General features: G+C 32.3%; 1 protein-coding gene across 2 annotated transcripts; it reads right to left on the bottom strand.

The window, feature by feature from the left end:
- Positions 1 to 4,640: 4,640 nt before the first annotated feature.
- Positions 4,641 to 15,004, bottom strand: LOC142524177 (serine/threonine-protein kinase STY46-like). 2 transcript variants are annotated; one of them, XM_075627994.1, is made up of 16 exons: positions 14,448 to 15,004; positions 12,260 to 12,374; positions 11,583 to 11,692; positions 11,314 to 11,427; positions 10,348 to 10,420; positions 9,804 to 9,914; positions 8,425 to 8,475; positions 8,174 to 8,313; positions 7,983 to 8,090; positions 7,054 to 7,127; positions 6,599 to 6,774; positions 6,302 to 6,397; positions 5,787 to 5,867; positions 5,633 to 5,683; positions 5,080 to 5,220; positions 4,641 to 4,957 (listed from the first exon to the last, which is right to left on the bottom strand). In XM_075627994.1, the coding sequence occupies exons 1-16, from the start codon at positions 14,648 to 14,650 to the stop codon at positions 4,934 to 4,936; spliced, it is 1,668 nt and encodes a 555-aa protein (XP_075484109.1). In that variant the 5' UTR covers positions 14,651 to 15,004; the 3' UTR covers positions 4,641 to 4,933. The 2 variants fall into 2 exon arrangements, with proteins under 2 accessions (XP_075484109.1, XP_075484108.1); XM_075627993.1 differs by having other exon boundaries at positions 11,314 to 11,433; positions 14,448 to 15,003.
- Between the last annotated feature and the right edge of the window lie 759 nt (positions 15,005 to 15,763).

The raw sequence follows: 15,763 nt of genomic DNA, 5'->3' as shown, positions 1-15,763 counted from the left end.
TTCAGCTATTTTTTAAAGTTTCCTTTCGTGAATAGCATTTATTTTACCTCTCAGAAATCACATAACATATTATTGCAATTGATATAAATAATTATTTTATCGATAATTAATGTATATATGTCCGATGCCATTTAATTTGATACCAAACATGTGAATGAATTCAATATCAATCTAGGCACACTTTTTGCTAACATAATCAAGGAGAAATATATACGACTTGTAAAATCTGTGTGAATTACATTAACATTTTAAATTCGATCGGAAGTTTAATTATATTTAGTATTTTTTCAGTTTGAGCACTAATATTATGCAATATTTATTCAATTTAATAATAATAATAATAATAATAATAATAATAATAATAATAATAACAGGAATTCAAAGTCAGACTTACAAAATTAATTAGTACGATCATATAAATATAATAGATCAATCTCACTATCTCAGAAGGCACTGGTTCAAATATACGCCTGCGCGTAATATCATTATTGTTAAAAATAAAATATAATAAAAATGTCTTTCATTTTGATAATATGTTGCCAAATTAAGTCTCTGTCAATTTTTGATAATTTTAGTCTATCTTAATGGGAAATAATGATTGTCAATATACATATGAGTTTTTCATATTAGTGTCACGTCAGAAAAATCACAAAACAATAAAGAAAAAAAAATAAGATAACAGACAATTTAAGGTCCGATTCAGCAAGTGACACTAGTCCAGATACATGCTTCAAATTTGCCCTGAGCCTGAAATCACGAAAAAGATCGTTGAGCCTGAAATCACGAAAAAAATCGTTAGAAGGGGGTCGGGAGTGTAACCAGACATAGCCGCTCCGATGATCAAGTCAGATACTGAAGATATATGTGGAGAACAACTAATGGTGCTGCTGAAAAATAATATAGTGAATATCCCTAGTTGGACACTCAAACCTGATATTTATAGGAGAATACTTGGATCTGTCTTGTACCTTCTACTTTGGCTAAAGATATGCCGGGGCCCATGATCCGGTGTGAGCTCAATTTGGATGTGCTCATCCATGTGGTATCAAAATTAATTACATTTACACTAATGATACTAACCCCCATATATTATCGTAATTTTAAGAGGGTGGAAATTACAAATCCATTGTTTTCATTTCCTCGAGTGTGGTTGTTTTAGTAAAATTCGATGTTCAATAATTACTTTACAATTCCGTCAGCTAAAATACATAAAAATTATATTAATATTAATTAAATACACACATGATAAAATTTATTAGGCAATGAACAATAAATTAACATATCTCGACTCATAAAATTATTGATTTTACATTAAAAAACTTCCCATATTTATCATCAAGAAAATTTCAAATCCAGCTTCCATTTGAATCTTCCAGGAAACAAAATTAGTTATAAAACCATAACAATTGTAATCAATTAATTAATTTGGAGAAGAAGACTTGGTAATTGAATGATGTAGCAATACACGTAGCTATAGAGTCAACTTAAACAAATACTTGACACTGCATTTTTTAAGACTTTGTTTCGAAATTTCACGCAAACTGCCGGCCCATTTTACATACATATACATGACAAAAACTTGTCTGAGACGATCTCACGAGTCGTATTTTGTGAGACAGATATCTTATTTGAGTCATCCATGAATAAGTATTATTTTTTTGCTAAAAATATTACTTTTTATTGTGAATATCGATAGGATTGACCCGTCTCACAGATAAAGATTCGTGAGACTATCTCACAAAAGCCCTACTACATCCACGTTGCGTATGTAATGTAATATACAAAGTTTATATGTTGTGTGTATATAATATGATATTTATTTTAAAATATTTTTTTTGAAATAATTTTAATAGTATTTGATTTTAATATGAACAATTTGATATATATTTTTTCGTAATTTAAACACCAACTAAGATACTGTTTTGTGTGTGTTTGTATATATATATATTATATTATATAGCGAGTTGGTGAACGGCTGCAAGCATGTACTATTATTATTATTATTATCATTATTATTAGTATTATTATTTTGAAAACAGTACATGCTTGCAGCCGTTCACCTACTCACATTGACTTAATTTCTAAAGTATATATCATTATCCTAATCATTATTATACATAATAATTGCAAATTTGGGAAAAAGTATTTATTTATGGTTAGAAGTTTTGTATAAAACCACGTGGAAAAAAATTAGATGAAATATTTTAAAGAAATATTTAGCATATACTAAATATACATTATCAGATATATTTTTTTAAAAAAATTAGCAAGATGAAAATATCATGAATTCTAAAAATCATTTTCCAATTTAAATTTATATATATTTTGTATTTTTGACAATTGTATAATTAAAAATATGTAAGATAACTTATTTGGTAATAGAGCAGACTGGTAACGTGGAAGACTTGTTCTTCAATCGGACAAACTAGTCAAATTAAATTTAATATATATAACAAGTTATCTATATATATTAAGGCGCAGCCGGGTAATCCCAAGTTACAAATGTAGGTTAAATTTTAGATTTATATAATTATATTTACTTACATATATGACATCATACAAAATTTACTCACAAGCATATGCAATATCGATACCCAAAAAATAAAAATTTATTATTTATATTAAACTATTCAAAATATGAATGATTTTTTTTCTCATTATAATAATTAATTAATTAGCACCTCAATTTATTTGGCTTTTATGTTTATAAGATATAATATTATTAAATTTTATTTCACATTGCCGGTGGAATAGTATAAGAGAAAAATGGACATAATATGTAAGCAAAAAAAGTTAGATTTCTTGTGAGACGGTCTCACGAATCTTTATTTGTGAAACAGGTAATCTCTACCGATATTCACAATAAAAAGTAATACTCTTAGCATAAAAAATAATATTTTTTCATGGATGACCTAAATAAGACATCTATCTCACAAAATACGACCCGTGAGATCGTGTCACACAAATTTTGTCCAAGGAAAAAAAATGTATTTTTATAAAATTATTATAATCAATCTATATTTTTGTCTAACACAAGCATTGGGTCCATCTCACCGAACTAATTACGCATAAATCTTCACTGATTTGAAATTAAACATAGAAAACCCCTATATAATAAAGATGAAAATTACGTATTCAATAATTAAATGGATGTTGATTATAACGAATATTCTTTTGATAATAATTGGTTTTACCAAATTCGAGTTGATGTATAAGTTGAGCCATTAAAATAATGAATATCACGTTTTATTTTAAAATTTTAAAATTAATTATAAGTTTCTTAAATTTAAATTAATCTCAGAAAAATATATGAATATAAATTAACCAAACTGTTTGTGAGCTATTCGAAGCTCGATTCGTTAAAAGCTCGTTTGAACTTGTTTAATGATATTTGTTAAGATAAACAAACAAAGCTCAAGCTTTACATATTCGACTCGTGAGCTCGTGAACATGTTCGTTGGTAAGTTAATGAGTCTTCTCTTAGATGAAAAAATTATAATTTTGATATTTGATTTATTAATTTTGCATATTACTTATGAAATATGTAGAAAAATCTATTAATATAATAAATTTATAAATTTTAATAAGAATGTTATATTTTTTCTAAATATATCATTTATTTTAATGAATTTAATGAAAATTTAATGTATAATTCATATTTACTAAGCTTATTTAGGTTCGATAAAAATTTGAATAAGCTCGTGAGGCATGAATATATTTGTTAAATAAAGTTCGAGCTCGACTCGATTATAAACGAGTCAAACTCAAACATTCAAAAATTCAGCTCGCCAGGACTCGATTATATCTCTTGACGCACCCCATCATTAGCATTATATATCTTAATAATAAATTTAGGTAGCCCTTGGTATAATTTTGTAAATTTTAAATATCCCATAGAAAAACTGCAGTTACAAAAAAAAAGGTTAAGTCATTTTTTTTTTCAATTATCTAAAATATTTGTTTCCCGGACGGACCGACGATAATGGAAAAAAAATTTGCATTTATTTTTTCTTTATTTTTATTTAAAGAACAGCTTCTAGCTATTTATTTCCTTTGAATGATGGTATAACTTTAATGGAAACTTTCTCCATATACCAAATGTGGATAACCTTCATTAATTTTCGTATTCAAAATTTATCTCATAGGTTTCGCATCTAAATAATTCAACTTCAATATTCTTCTAGAAGATAAAAGTTAACGAATCATGTTTTTTTTATTAAACTTTTCAATACAGACATTTCCAGAAAATGCATTCGGAAAATACTAGGAAAGGAAATCAAATATTACCTAGATCTCCAAAGCTTGAAATTGATTTTTAGAAAATGCAGATCATAAAGTTGATTGTGGCAAAAACTTGTGTGAAACGATATCACAGGTCGTATTTTGTGAGACAGATATCTTATTTGGATCATCCATGAAAAAATATTACTTTTTATGCTAAGAGTATTACTTTTTATTATGAATATCGGTAGAATTGACCCGTCTCTCAATAAATATTCGTAAGACCGTCTCACCAGAGACCTACTCGTTGGTTCTTCTCACATGTCCCGTGATAATCTTAAGTTCATTAAGTATCTCATAATAGAAAATATGACAAATTGTCCAAAACGAGGAAACAATGAAATTGGACCCCCCAACAATGGATGAATGAAGCTACTCCTTCACAAAAACGAGCCACCACAAACAGGGCAAAAAAAGCACAAAAAGAACAAAAAATACATTGTACATACCTATACAAGTATAGGCTTTTTCGCTGAACTTCATATACAAAATTATCGTCTATATATTTTTTTTAAACATTACAAACATACCTTCTTGTCACGTGTAACCCAAAATCCCTATAACCTTCATATGAAGAGCCAACGAGGGAAAAAAACCAAAACAAGCTCTCGCTAGTTACAACCAAAATGTGCCGAGTTAGTTAAATATATACTCAACAGCCATTAGGTGCAGTCTCCTGTAAAACAATGATTTCAAGCCGTGAGTTAATGACTAATAAATTTCATGAATTCATGCATAACGTATCTATATATTTGTGCAAGAGGGATGGTCTTTAGTAGTAAAAGCACACTCCCCTACCTGTACTTCATGTAGCAGTTCCTCAAGTTCAATTCTAATATCGGTGAAGGAAGGTCGTTTAGTAGGGAGAGTTTCCCAACATCTTTGCATCAAGTTTAACAGCTTGGGATGTACGTGTTTTGGGAGTTCTGGTCGAAGACCCTATCCCAAAAATATAGAGCAATGATTAAATAGAGATGTACGAGCAGGTGAATGATACGGCAGATTGATATTTCTTCGAACTAGGACAAACAGTGGCATGCAGATATGTCATAATTCCACCATAAGATATAAGATATTCTTTCGATTCATTCATGTTTTTGTAGTGTCCGTTTGAAAAAAAAAATTTGCTGGAATTGCCAGGTCTTAAGATTTCATCCCCTAATATTAAGCATCAACATGAGAACACAACGAAAAGATGATACAGTTAGCTGCTACATGACCTATAAATATGCAAATGTGATGCAATGAAAAGATGATACAGTTAGCTGCTACATATCCTATAATATGCAACTGTGATATAACAGCTCACAAATTATGTTAAACAGAACATCAGGGAGAAACACATGCTAACCTGTCTCACACCCAGCGCAGCCTGTAGAGGTGTCATTGTATCATAAGGCACCTGGAAGCAGAAGAAAAGAATAGCAATATTATGAACTGACTTCGAACATGCTACGTGGTCTTGCTCTAATTATCATTTATAACGGCTGGGTTTAAGAACAAACCTTAGCTGTCACAAACTCCCAAAGAACAATAGCAAAACTGAATACATCTGCTTTTTGGTCATATGGTTGATGATTTATAACCTGTGAAACAGTTTTAGTACACACTAGCTTTCAGAGAGTGCAAGAAATTAAAAAATATGCAAATGGCAGATCAAAGCATCAAGAATTTAGAGGGTTCATGGGTTGAATTAACAAAGGAATTTCAGGAAGGATGCCTGCCATACAAACATTCGTATGCACAAGCCTTTGAAGTTCTAAATCTCGAGACAATAAGTACCATGTCAACGAAGAAAAATTTCTTTCGAAACTAGAAATGAAAGATGGTGCTCAGACGCGACAAAGACTGGTATAATATAATGTTGGTTAGGACTGAGTGGTTTTCCCAAGGATAGATCTTATTGCACCACATAGTCAAAGTTTAGAAGCTAATATATATATACTATTCCACAACAAAGACTTAATGTATTGAATAACAAATTACACACCATGACACTATTCAAGCAAAAGTATTATACCTCAGGTGCCATCCATCGATATGTTCCAGTCTCTGCAGTCATCACACCACCATTATTCTTAAATCGAGCAACTCCAAAATCTGCCACTTTAACAACCTTGAAACAAATTATCACACTGATCAAGATATGTATAGCACCATTACGTCAAAATCAAAAGATCCTAAGATCGAGTTAGAAGGAATCTTATTCATAAAAAATATACATTTACATTCCCCAGTAGCGGAAACTACTTATGCCGAAAAATATCAAAGGGACAAAATGGAACAATAAATAAATGTTAAGACATCATGAACTCACATGACAAGTATCCATAAGCAAATTTGCTGTCTTCAAGTCCCTGTGTATAACATTCTGTTGGTGAAGGTACTCCATTCCTTTGCAAACATCAATTGCAAACTTCAGCAGCTGTGATAGTTTCAATACATGATGATTCTTGTGTAAATATTCATAAAGGCTCCCTCCGGACATGTACTCTAAATACAAAATCAGAAACAACATGAATACATTAAAAAAATTAGATAACAGTTGTAATATATATCCGACAGATAGTTTAATTGGCAATAAGATAAAACAAAAGGAGGCATCCATAAAGATAACAATAAATGCTCATGCTACCAAAGTATTCATTCACCAGTAAGGTAGGAATAGGAAATTCGTTCAGAGTTCAAAACAAAAATAACATAAAGTATACAACGTGAACCAAAATTATTCGGAAATGTGAAATCAGCTCAACCATATAGAAAGCACCATACCTGTTACAATGCATAAATGAGGTGATTTCGTGCAAGCACCGATGAATCTCACTACATTTCCATGTTGAACCTGCCTGAATTTTAACAAACAAAAGAAATGAAATATTATTAGAATGAAAAATAGCATGTTTCTATTTATGGCTCGCAACTCGGACAGCGAAAAATAGTATTTTCACAACTGTACGGAGAAAACAGTATCTTAAAGGGAAACTGTGACGAACAAATAATTTTGATTAAGATGAGCACTTTTCTTGTCCTGGATTATTGAGAAGTTCCACAATTCCAGTTTGAAAATATAGATAAGAAAGTAACAAAATGAGGTAGCAAGTAGCAACAGCAGTGCCACAAGATATATCTCACTTTTATTACAGGTAAGGCATACGATAACTAGTGATCGACCAGGCATTTCTAACAGCAATCATATCATGGCATTACTTTTGTTGGATGATTTCCTGACACATGATTGATGCAGGAGTATCTATGAAGCAATTCGCTTTTGTCTCAGTTTCATGTTACTTGGAAAAGAAAGAAGTGTCGCACCAGTGTCATCTCATTTTAGGACATTTTATTAAGCATCACTATATGGTGAATATTAGATGCATCACTAACATATGTAAGCTGTCTTCCGTCTTTGGGTTTTGTCGAAGAATGCCTAATTTTCTACTTGGATATTTTCATGTTTATGAAAATTCCACAAAAGTAGCTTGGATATTAAAACCCAGAGCACAGAAGGCAACGAAGCTCGAAATAAGAAACTAGGAGAAATGTTATCATTTCTAAAACACTTCCAACCTTGAATTTATTTGGCAGACAACTCAAGAAAAAACTTTATTTCACAAATTTTCACATTTTAAAAAAATAGCCATTTAAATCAAATAAAAAAAATTCTATCTGAATCTCAATAGTAAAAAGCTGCAAAGAAAACCTACCTCAAAATGGCAACTTCTTGTGCAAACTCAGTCTCCAGAGAATTATTCAAATGCTCAGATCTGAGGACCTTAATAGCAACATTATGACCATAATATACACCATGATACCTTGTAAATAAAATACATATGTAAGCAAGTACAAGGCAGGACAAACAAAGTCAAAAGAATTTATCATAATGCTTTCAACTAACAAATCTCCACAAGATCCGGCAGCCATTTTTTCTCCTATCTTCAACAGTCTCCAATCTATTTCCCAATCTTCAAACTTAGTTTTTGCAGCAATAGTTTTCTCTATCATTGATTGTGAGTGTGATGAAACAGACCATGATCCCTAAACAAGGAAAACCAGAGAACTGGTGATGCAACATTGATCTCCAGTATTTTATAATGGATGAGGAAAAAAACTGTTTCAAAGAAGACAAGCATAGTCCATATTGATTACCTCGCTTCTAGCAATGGCTTTTATCATTGCTTCATATAGACTCTCTGTATCCTAGCCACGATAATTCAAGGTCAACAACATATCTACTTTCTCAGAAAATACAATCAACATAGTCTAAATGACTTTCATATAAAAAGTTATAACAAAAGAAGACAACCAATAGTTAAATGAGAGCCTAGTAATGCTCGGCCATCCCATCACCAAGTAATCAATATATTGGCTGAAAGTGTTAAGGCACAGACCTTCAGCGAAGTATGCCTAATCTCTGTTGCAGGTTTCATCACCACTCTCAAGAATTAACTGTTACTCAATTTTACACCCCACAAATAAACTCCCTTCCGCACCTTCCAGAAAACCATAAAAACTCACATGCAAACACATGATACAATTCTTAAACACTTACCGTAAATGTAAAGCTTATGCCAATAAAAACTGATCATAGATTTATGAGTTAGTTCCACAAAATAAATGCAAACAACTATATTTTTTTCGGTTTGTGCTATTTAAAATACAAATGATAAAAAATCACAAGGAAATCAGAATACTTGGAAACTTAAGTGCAAAATGCGCCACCTTTGTAGCAAATGAAAGACCGAAAAAAGTTGAAACAAGTTCGCATGGATTATTTTATTCAGGAAGATTAATTGGTTAAAATACAAAATAGAACAAATTTGTCCTGTCTTGAACTTCTATTTTGTAATTGAAAGAGGGTGATTGATTACAACTGAGAGATGTCAACTGTGCACAAAGATAAACTAGTATTTTCATTTTTTTTCATACCCACCAGAAAAGATATTAAGTTACCGTAATAATATTTAACATTTCACTTTTTTATTACATGTGTGTATTATTGTGCCTACAACAATGCAATTGCAATTGGATCAATTATCTTCATGATCTATTTCTAAGCAGATGTGTGCCAGGTCAAATTGTAAATCATGTGGTTTCATGTTAGCAAGGACAGACTGATATTCAGTCAATGATACAAAATTTTTTATTGAAAAAATTATAATAGGTTGGGTTGAAAACACTGAATTTGGGCTGAGAGTATATAAAACAAGTCAGTAATCTAAAATCAAGTGTTGTCACATCGGGAACCTTAAATTGTAGCAGCATTCATGTTAAACAATTTCAAGTTATACACAATCCAATTCAAACCAACCAATTTCATTGGTGACCCCTGCCTCCACAAAATTTAAAATACAAAATCCCAAAGTTTCATAATATTACTGAACTTGGTCGACATACAGTTTATAGTTATACATAATCCAACTCAAACAAACCACTTTTAAAATGTGACCCCTGTCTTCACAAAATTTCAAACATAAAATCCTAAGTTCGATAATATTACTGAACTTGGTAAGCTTAACCACAGATACCTCAACAGGCCATCCATCCACAACAAATACGTCTAAAGAGTATCCATCAGTTGTTGAAAACACATGAGCTTCCCGAATGTTGAGTCCTATGTCAGAGAGCAAAGCAGAAAGCTGCAAACAAGAGAAATACAGTAAGCAGAATCTAAGTTATGATACTGTTATTTTAAGGCTCAGTAGTCGATGCAAGTTTCTAAATGAGAGATCTCCAGGGGCAAATTTCCAAAAAAGGGGAGGGAAAGTAGGAAGAAGACACGGGAAGGGAAGGACTGACAGGAACACTAGAAACCATGCTTTAATCTTAAATGGCATACACAAAAGAATTAAGATGCCGATTTCATCTCAAGAAAACTAAGCACCCATGCATAGAACAAAGGCATGAATTATGCAATGCATGTTTTGATCAAGGGTTAATAAGAACATAGTCGAAATACAAGTCACCAGAATATCTCCACATCACAAAGGCCAAGACACAGAAGTGCAGGAAAGTTTACAAATAAACACCAACATTCTGAATAACAAGGCAGAAAATCCTTTCTTATTATACCTGACTAAGAAGCTTGGGCTTGTCAACAGTAGAAAATATCATTTCATGGATAGGTGTGCGAAGAGCTTCCTTCCTGCACTATATATTTAGATTTCAGATTCACTTTTGCACATGAAACAGACCAAACAATACCATACACATAGCCCATATCTTATATATTCAGCGGAAAAATCCAATAAATTGAAAGCAACAGGTAGAAAGGTCTTAAAAAATGTTATTCAAAACAGTAGTTGTATCGATCAAAATAAAGAAAATTACGAAATAATTAGCAGATTACATGTGCTAAGTGACAAATAAATCTCGACAAAGAAGTCTCGAGGTTTAGTTAAAGATATCATTTTGTGCATCAGAGGGAATGGTTGTTATTGCAGTTTCTTGACAAAAGAAAAAACATCATGAAATATTTTTTTTTTTTAAAAAATTTGGAATGAGAAAATATTAGGATTCTTATTCCAGCGAAAAGACTGAATAATAAAACTACATAACAAAGTAATTTATATAGACTTACCATAAAATATGACAATATCACATAACAAAGTAATTAAATAGGCTTACTATAAATATGAAAAAAAACTAACCTATCTTTACGTGCTAGAGATAAGAAACTATAAATAATAGGATTTCACACAAACAAATAAATGATAAATATAATGCAATATAACAAATATATTTCCTCTAATTGTCTTCTCACCCCAAGCAGCACAAGCTGATAATTGGATAACACTGGATCCAGGGAATAAAACATCTTAGTTAAGCACTACATCTTGAACATCCACAGAAGAATCTTGATTGTGTATGAAATATTAAAGTAAAGTTACTCAATTCATGAAAATCAAGGATTTTTACATGTAATAGGGAGGGAAAAAGAGGTCCTGACTTTTTAAGCCTGTCATCTTTCAATAAGATATTACTTCTCATCTTGAAAATGTTAACATAGAGCATAGGAAAAAGTTGCAAAGAAATTACCTTCTAGTCAAATCTTCTGCAGGATTTTCTCTGCTTATGCCATTAGAATTCTTCCAAACATCCAAATTAAGATCCTCTAGCTTAGAACAGGTCTCAACATCACCCAAAAAATTCCTGTTTCTAGTCACATTCAGAGAAAACAAGGACAAAGTGCGACATGAACACGTAATAGATACACTCGTTGAGAACCCATCTTAACAAGAAAAAGAAAATCATCCTTTGCAGTGATGTAATGTATTAAATCAGTATCCATTACATATCACAAGTACCTATGATTTAATAATTGGGTATGGTCATCCTCATCATCAACAGTGCCACACAGATTTGCGGCATGAGGAACACTTATAACTTGCTCATCATCGACCATTGTGCAAATATTCTGAGGAAAAATGTGTGTAATAAAGCAAAGAAGTAGCAGAATAGAACAATAATTTAATGAAGTTGAATAGTTCGCACAGTAGGAAAATGCAGAAAAGAGCATGACTTCTCATCTACAAGAAAACTGTGGATATATTAAATTCATCCAGGGAAAATTTTACCAGTAACCTTTACTCACGAAACGGTAAATGGCTACCATTATGAGATAAGTTTCTTAAAAACTCCTAACCATCATTGCTCAATCGACACCATCCCAATTCCAGTTGTCAATCGTTTTCTTTCTGTTATTTCAATTTATAGCTCACATTTGATAATAAAAAAAACCTTTGGCAGCAAAAATACGTCTTCAAGATTCCTATCTCCTACCAGCATTTAAGTATCAAATTGCCAAAAACATACTAGATCGGATATCCATTCCCCAAAAATTTCATAAAGTTTGAGCAAATGTTGATTGCAACTAAGATATCGGTCATTCTTATCCCACTAAACAGATGACAGTCTTATCAGTGGTTTTTCAGATGGCACGAGAAAGTAAACGAGGCCAAATGTTTATTGAAGGCATGCATACCTCCAAAAAACGGATATGGAAAACAGGTCGATTATTAGGATCCTTTGCTCTAGCAAGAAGCTTTTGATGTAACAACACATCTTCCACTCTATCCAAATTTACATCCAAACCGTAACTGAAAAATATACCAAAATAAATAAAGTTGAAGCACATTAGGTCCGTGGCATCATAAATTACAACCACCCCAAGTTTTCATAAATTACAACCACCCCAAGTTTTCATAAATATCATATATCATAAAAAATAACAGAATCAACACAACATTAAGATCAAACAAGACAATAAAAATATCATAAAACACCTCAAGGGATTCAAGTAATCTTTAAGTTTAAAACATCATATCTGAAAGTATCTATTTAAATCAGTCAAGTACAACTCCAAGAAATGTAATTCGAACTAACGCTAGCAATTGGAACTACATATCAAAATCGTAAGCAAATGCTATTGTGAAGCAACTGCTACAAATCCAGCCTGTAATCATGTTCTAACTTCAATTCTATCAATTTCATGACTTCTACAGTATCCTCAAGTACACTCGAGCTTCGTCTTGGCTCCTCTAATGATCCTTCATGAAATAGAGACAATTATTAAACATGATTTAGAGCCATGAGAATGGCTCTGCATCCTAAAAACGAATGCTGCTCTGCTGATGTTTGTCAGATCTATCAACCCATAACCCCTCCAAATGGTGTCTTAAAAAAAGATGTATACATGAAAAATACACCAGGTCTTGCGATACATCATGATGATCAGGTTTGTAAACTTCAAAAATCTCACTATAGGTTGGGCAAGCATCACAAAATTGGCTATTTCAACTGTTTTCGCCAGGTCGAAAGCTGATTATTCTTTATGTATTTGCATAACCATCTTGGATCAGCATTCATGTGAATACGTTATTATAACTGGAAGAAAATATTGCAGCTATTGGCGGCTTGAAGTCTTCCTTGCATTCTCAATTTCATATAAAGTCTCGGCCCCCTTAAGTATTTTCTTGGCATAAAAGTATCTTATTCCTAAAAAGTTATTTTTTAATCTGTGTAAATACACACTAGGATGTGGGCCTTGTGGGGCCAAGACCTGCTGCATTTCCAATTGAACAACAATGGAAACTAACTTCAAAAGTTGGTGACCTCCTTAAAGATGCAACTCCCTATCCTCGACTTGTGGGACAATTAATCTATCTTATGAGTACTTATCTTGCCATTATTTTCGCAATCAACATTCTTAGTCAAATCAATAATGCTCCAAGAAAGCCTCGTTTATGCTGCAATGTGTTCACTTTGATATCTAAAAGAGTAAGGAATTTTTGGCAACTTCATCAAGTAGTTGTCGATCAATGGCATGTTACCACTCAGATTGGGCAAGTTTTCCTACGACTAGGTTGACAACAAGATAACAAAATGTCAAGATATTTTTTCTTGATCTTCGGCTGAAGCTGAATGATGTGAAATGCCACAAACAGTCTGCGAACCACAATTGATGCAGTACTTATCAGTTGATCTTAGAATTTTTTTTCCAGACCTCATTCTATATTTTGTGACAATCAAGCAACTACACATTTCAAGCAATCCAGTTTTTCATGAAAGAAACAAGCACATATTCAAGACCATCCTTTTTTTTTTAACGTGAAAAGATTCAATCTAGTTTCATGTTGCTTACAGCTGATAAATTTACAGAAGGACCAGTTATTACAGTGATGCCTCAAGTTGGGACTTCAAGATATTCATGCTCCAATTTGGAGGGGGTGGTTTTGGGATGTACTTGTTACAAATCCATCGCCATAATTATGTTAAAAAATAATTGTGATATAGAACCACTAATTGATCTGTCAGCCAACGTAGGAATATGACTTCCTTTCCTTTTGACTAGTATATCAGTAGTAATTCGGGATTTTCACAATCTTGTTCAGCCACAAATATATCTACTCTATATATAGTGCCATGTGAGAAGTAAAGCTGACTTCTTTCCCTATTTTATACTTTACAAATGCAAGAGTGCATCACAAACTGCACACACGCATCAAGTTTCTTCAAGAAGGAAGAAAAGATTTCTTCTTGGTAAAAAGAAAAAAGGTTTCCACGAAATTCGACGACAAAATACATGCATTCGAAACAACAAAATACAAATTTAACGAAATGGAACATCCATCACACACCCAAACTCGTCAAATATACATCCACACAAATACCTCTGAGGCAGACGATTGAAGTGACCCTCCAACTGTTCACGAAAATCAGGATTCCCAATCGCCTCTTCATTTCCATTCTCCATCAACCGATTGTACACATCATTCCTGATCACATCGTGTCCGCCGCCGCTACCGCCGCCACCAAAGCTGCCGTAACTCCTCGGCGGCGATGAACTCTCACCAACCTCCTCCACCAAATCCATATACACAATATACGCGTGCACTATCTCGACAGCAAACACTATCACCAAGTTTGAAAAAATATATATAGCACATATAGCTAACTGAAATCCATCGGAACTCAAATCTTTTCTCCCAACGGTAGGTGGAATCTAGAGAGGGTGGCTAGAACTGATTCGGTATCCTCGCGTCAACGCAGGGGTAAAACAGTCCATCATTACTGTGGCAGGGAGAGGAGGTTGTGTACAAAGCACTGTTCAGTGGTAAGAGAGAGAAATTGGGGTTTGCAGAATGTCAAGTTCTTGTTTTTCAGATAAAGACTCAGAGACTACAACTGCTACAGTTACGTACACCTTGTGTATGTATTGAGTGTGCTCCTGTGAGAGGGGGAGGTGTGTGTACTGTGTGTGAGAGAAGGATAGGCGCAAAAAGTTTTTTTTTTTTTTTATGATAGGCGCAAAAGGTTGAGTGCGAATGGATAGAGGGCTCTGAATTCGGATTAGTGAAATTACTGATAGGGGCAATGAATCTTGATAGAATTACTAAATAGTCAACTTTACGTCATCAAGGATGTGTTTGGTGTCATGATTCCTTTCTTGTTTTTATGGGTTTTTTTAATTATTAATTTAAAAAAATAGTGTGGACGGTGGCGTGTTGCAGTATTGCCGTAAAATGTCACGGATAATAGCGGACGATGTAAATTTAACAAACATAATTACATAATAAAAAATGTAAAAATAATTATAGATTTTATTAGGACAACAAACTATAAATATTATTGGGTGCATATAGAGCAACTGAAAAAAATATGATCGGATTGATTTGGAGACGCAACAGTTGTTAACATATCTCGATCGGGACTAACCAATTTAAGCATGTTTAATGCCCTTATCTACTAATAATAATAAAAAGAGTTAAAAAGACATATGTTGTATCAAATAAAATAATGAAAATATATTATTTATACATGCAGGATATATAAATATCCATTTATTGTAGATTTTCTTATACGTGTTGTATTATACAGCTTGTGGTATAAAAACTTTAAAACTGCACTTTCATAACTATAAGATTTTACACGATCAATATCATGCATCAATTACAAAAATATGAATATAGTCGACCCTATTATATAA

This window comes from Primulina tabacum, chromosome 14 (assembly GCF_025594145.1).
Source record: "Primulina tabacum isolate GXHZ01 chromosome 14, ASM2559414v2, whole genome shotgun sequence".
Taxonomy (NCBI): domain Eukaryota; kingdom Viridiplantae; phylum Streptophyta; class Magnoliopsida; order Lamiales; family Gesneriaceae; genus Primulina; species Primulina tabacum.
This window is presented reverse-complemented; position numbering and strand designations above follow the sequence as displayed.

Bases quoted from the DNA above. Each gene is read 5' to 3' on its own strand.
- LOC142524177 (XM_075627993.1), bottom strand. From the start codon at position 14,650: ATGGATTTGGTGGAGGAGGTTGGTGAGAGTTCATCGCCGCCGAGGAGT. The intron at 9,915-10,347 runs GTATAATAAGAA...TCTTGTTTGCAG, and splicing joins AGCCCAAGCTTCTTAGTCAG to CTTTCTGCTTTGCTCTCTGA. The intron at 6,398-6,598 runs GTGAGTTCATGA...ATTTGTTTCAAG, and splicing joins TGCTTATGGATACTTGTCAT to GTTGTTAAAGTGGCAGATTT.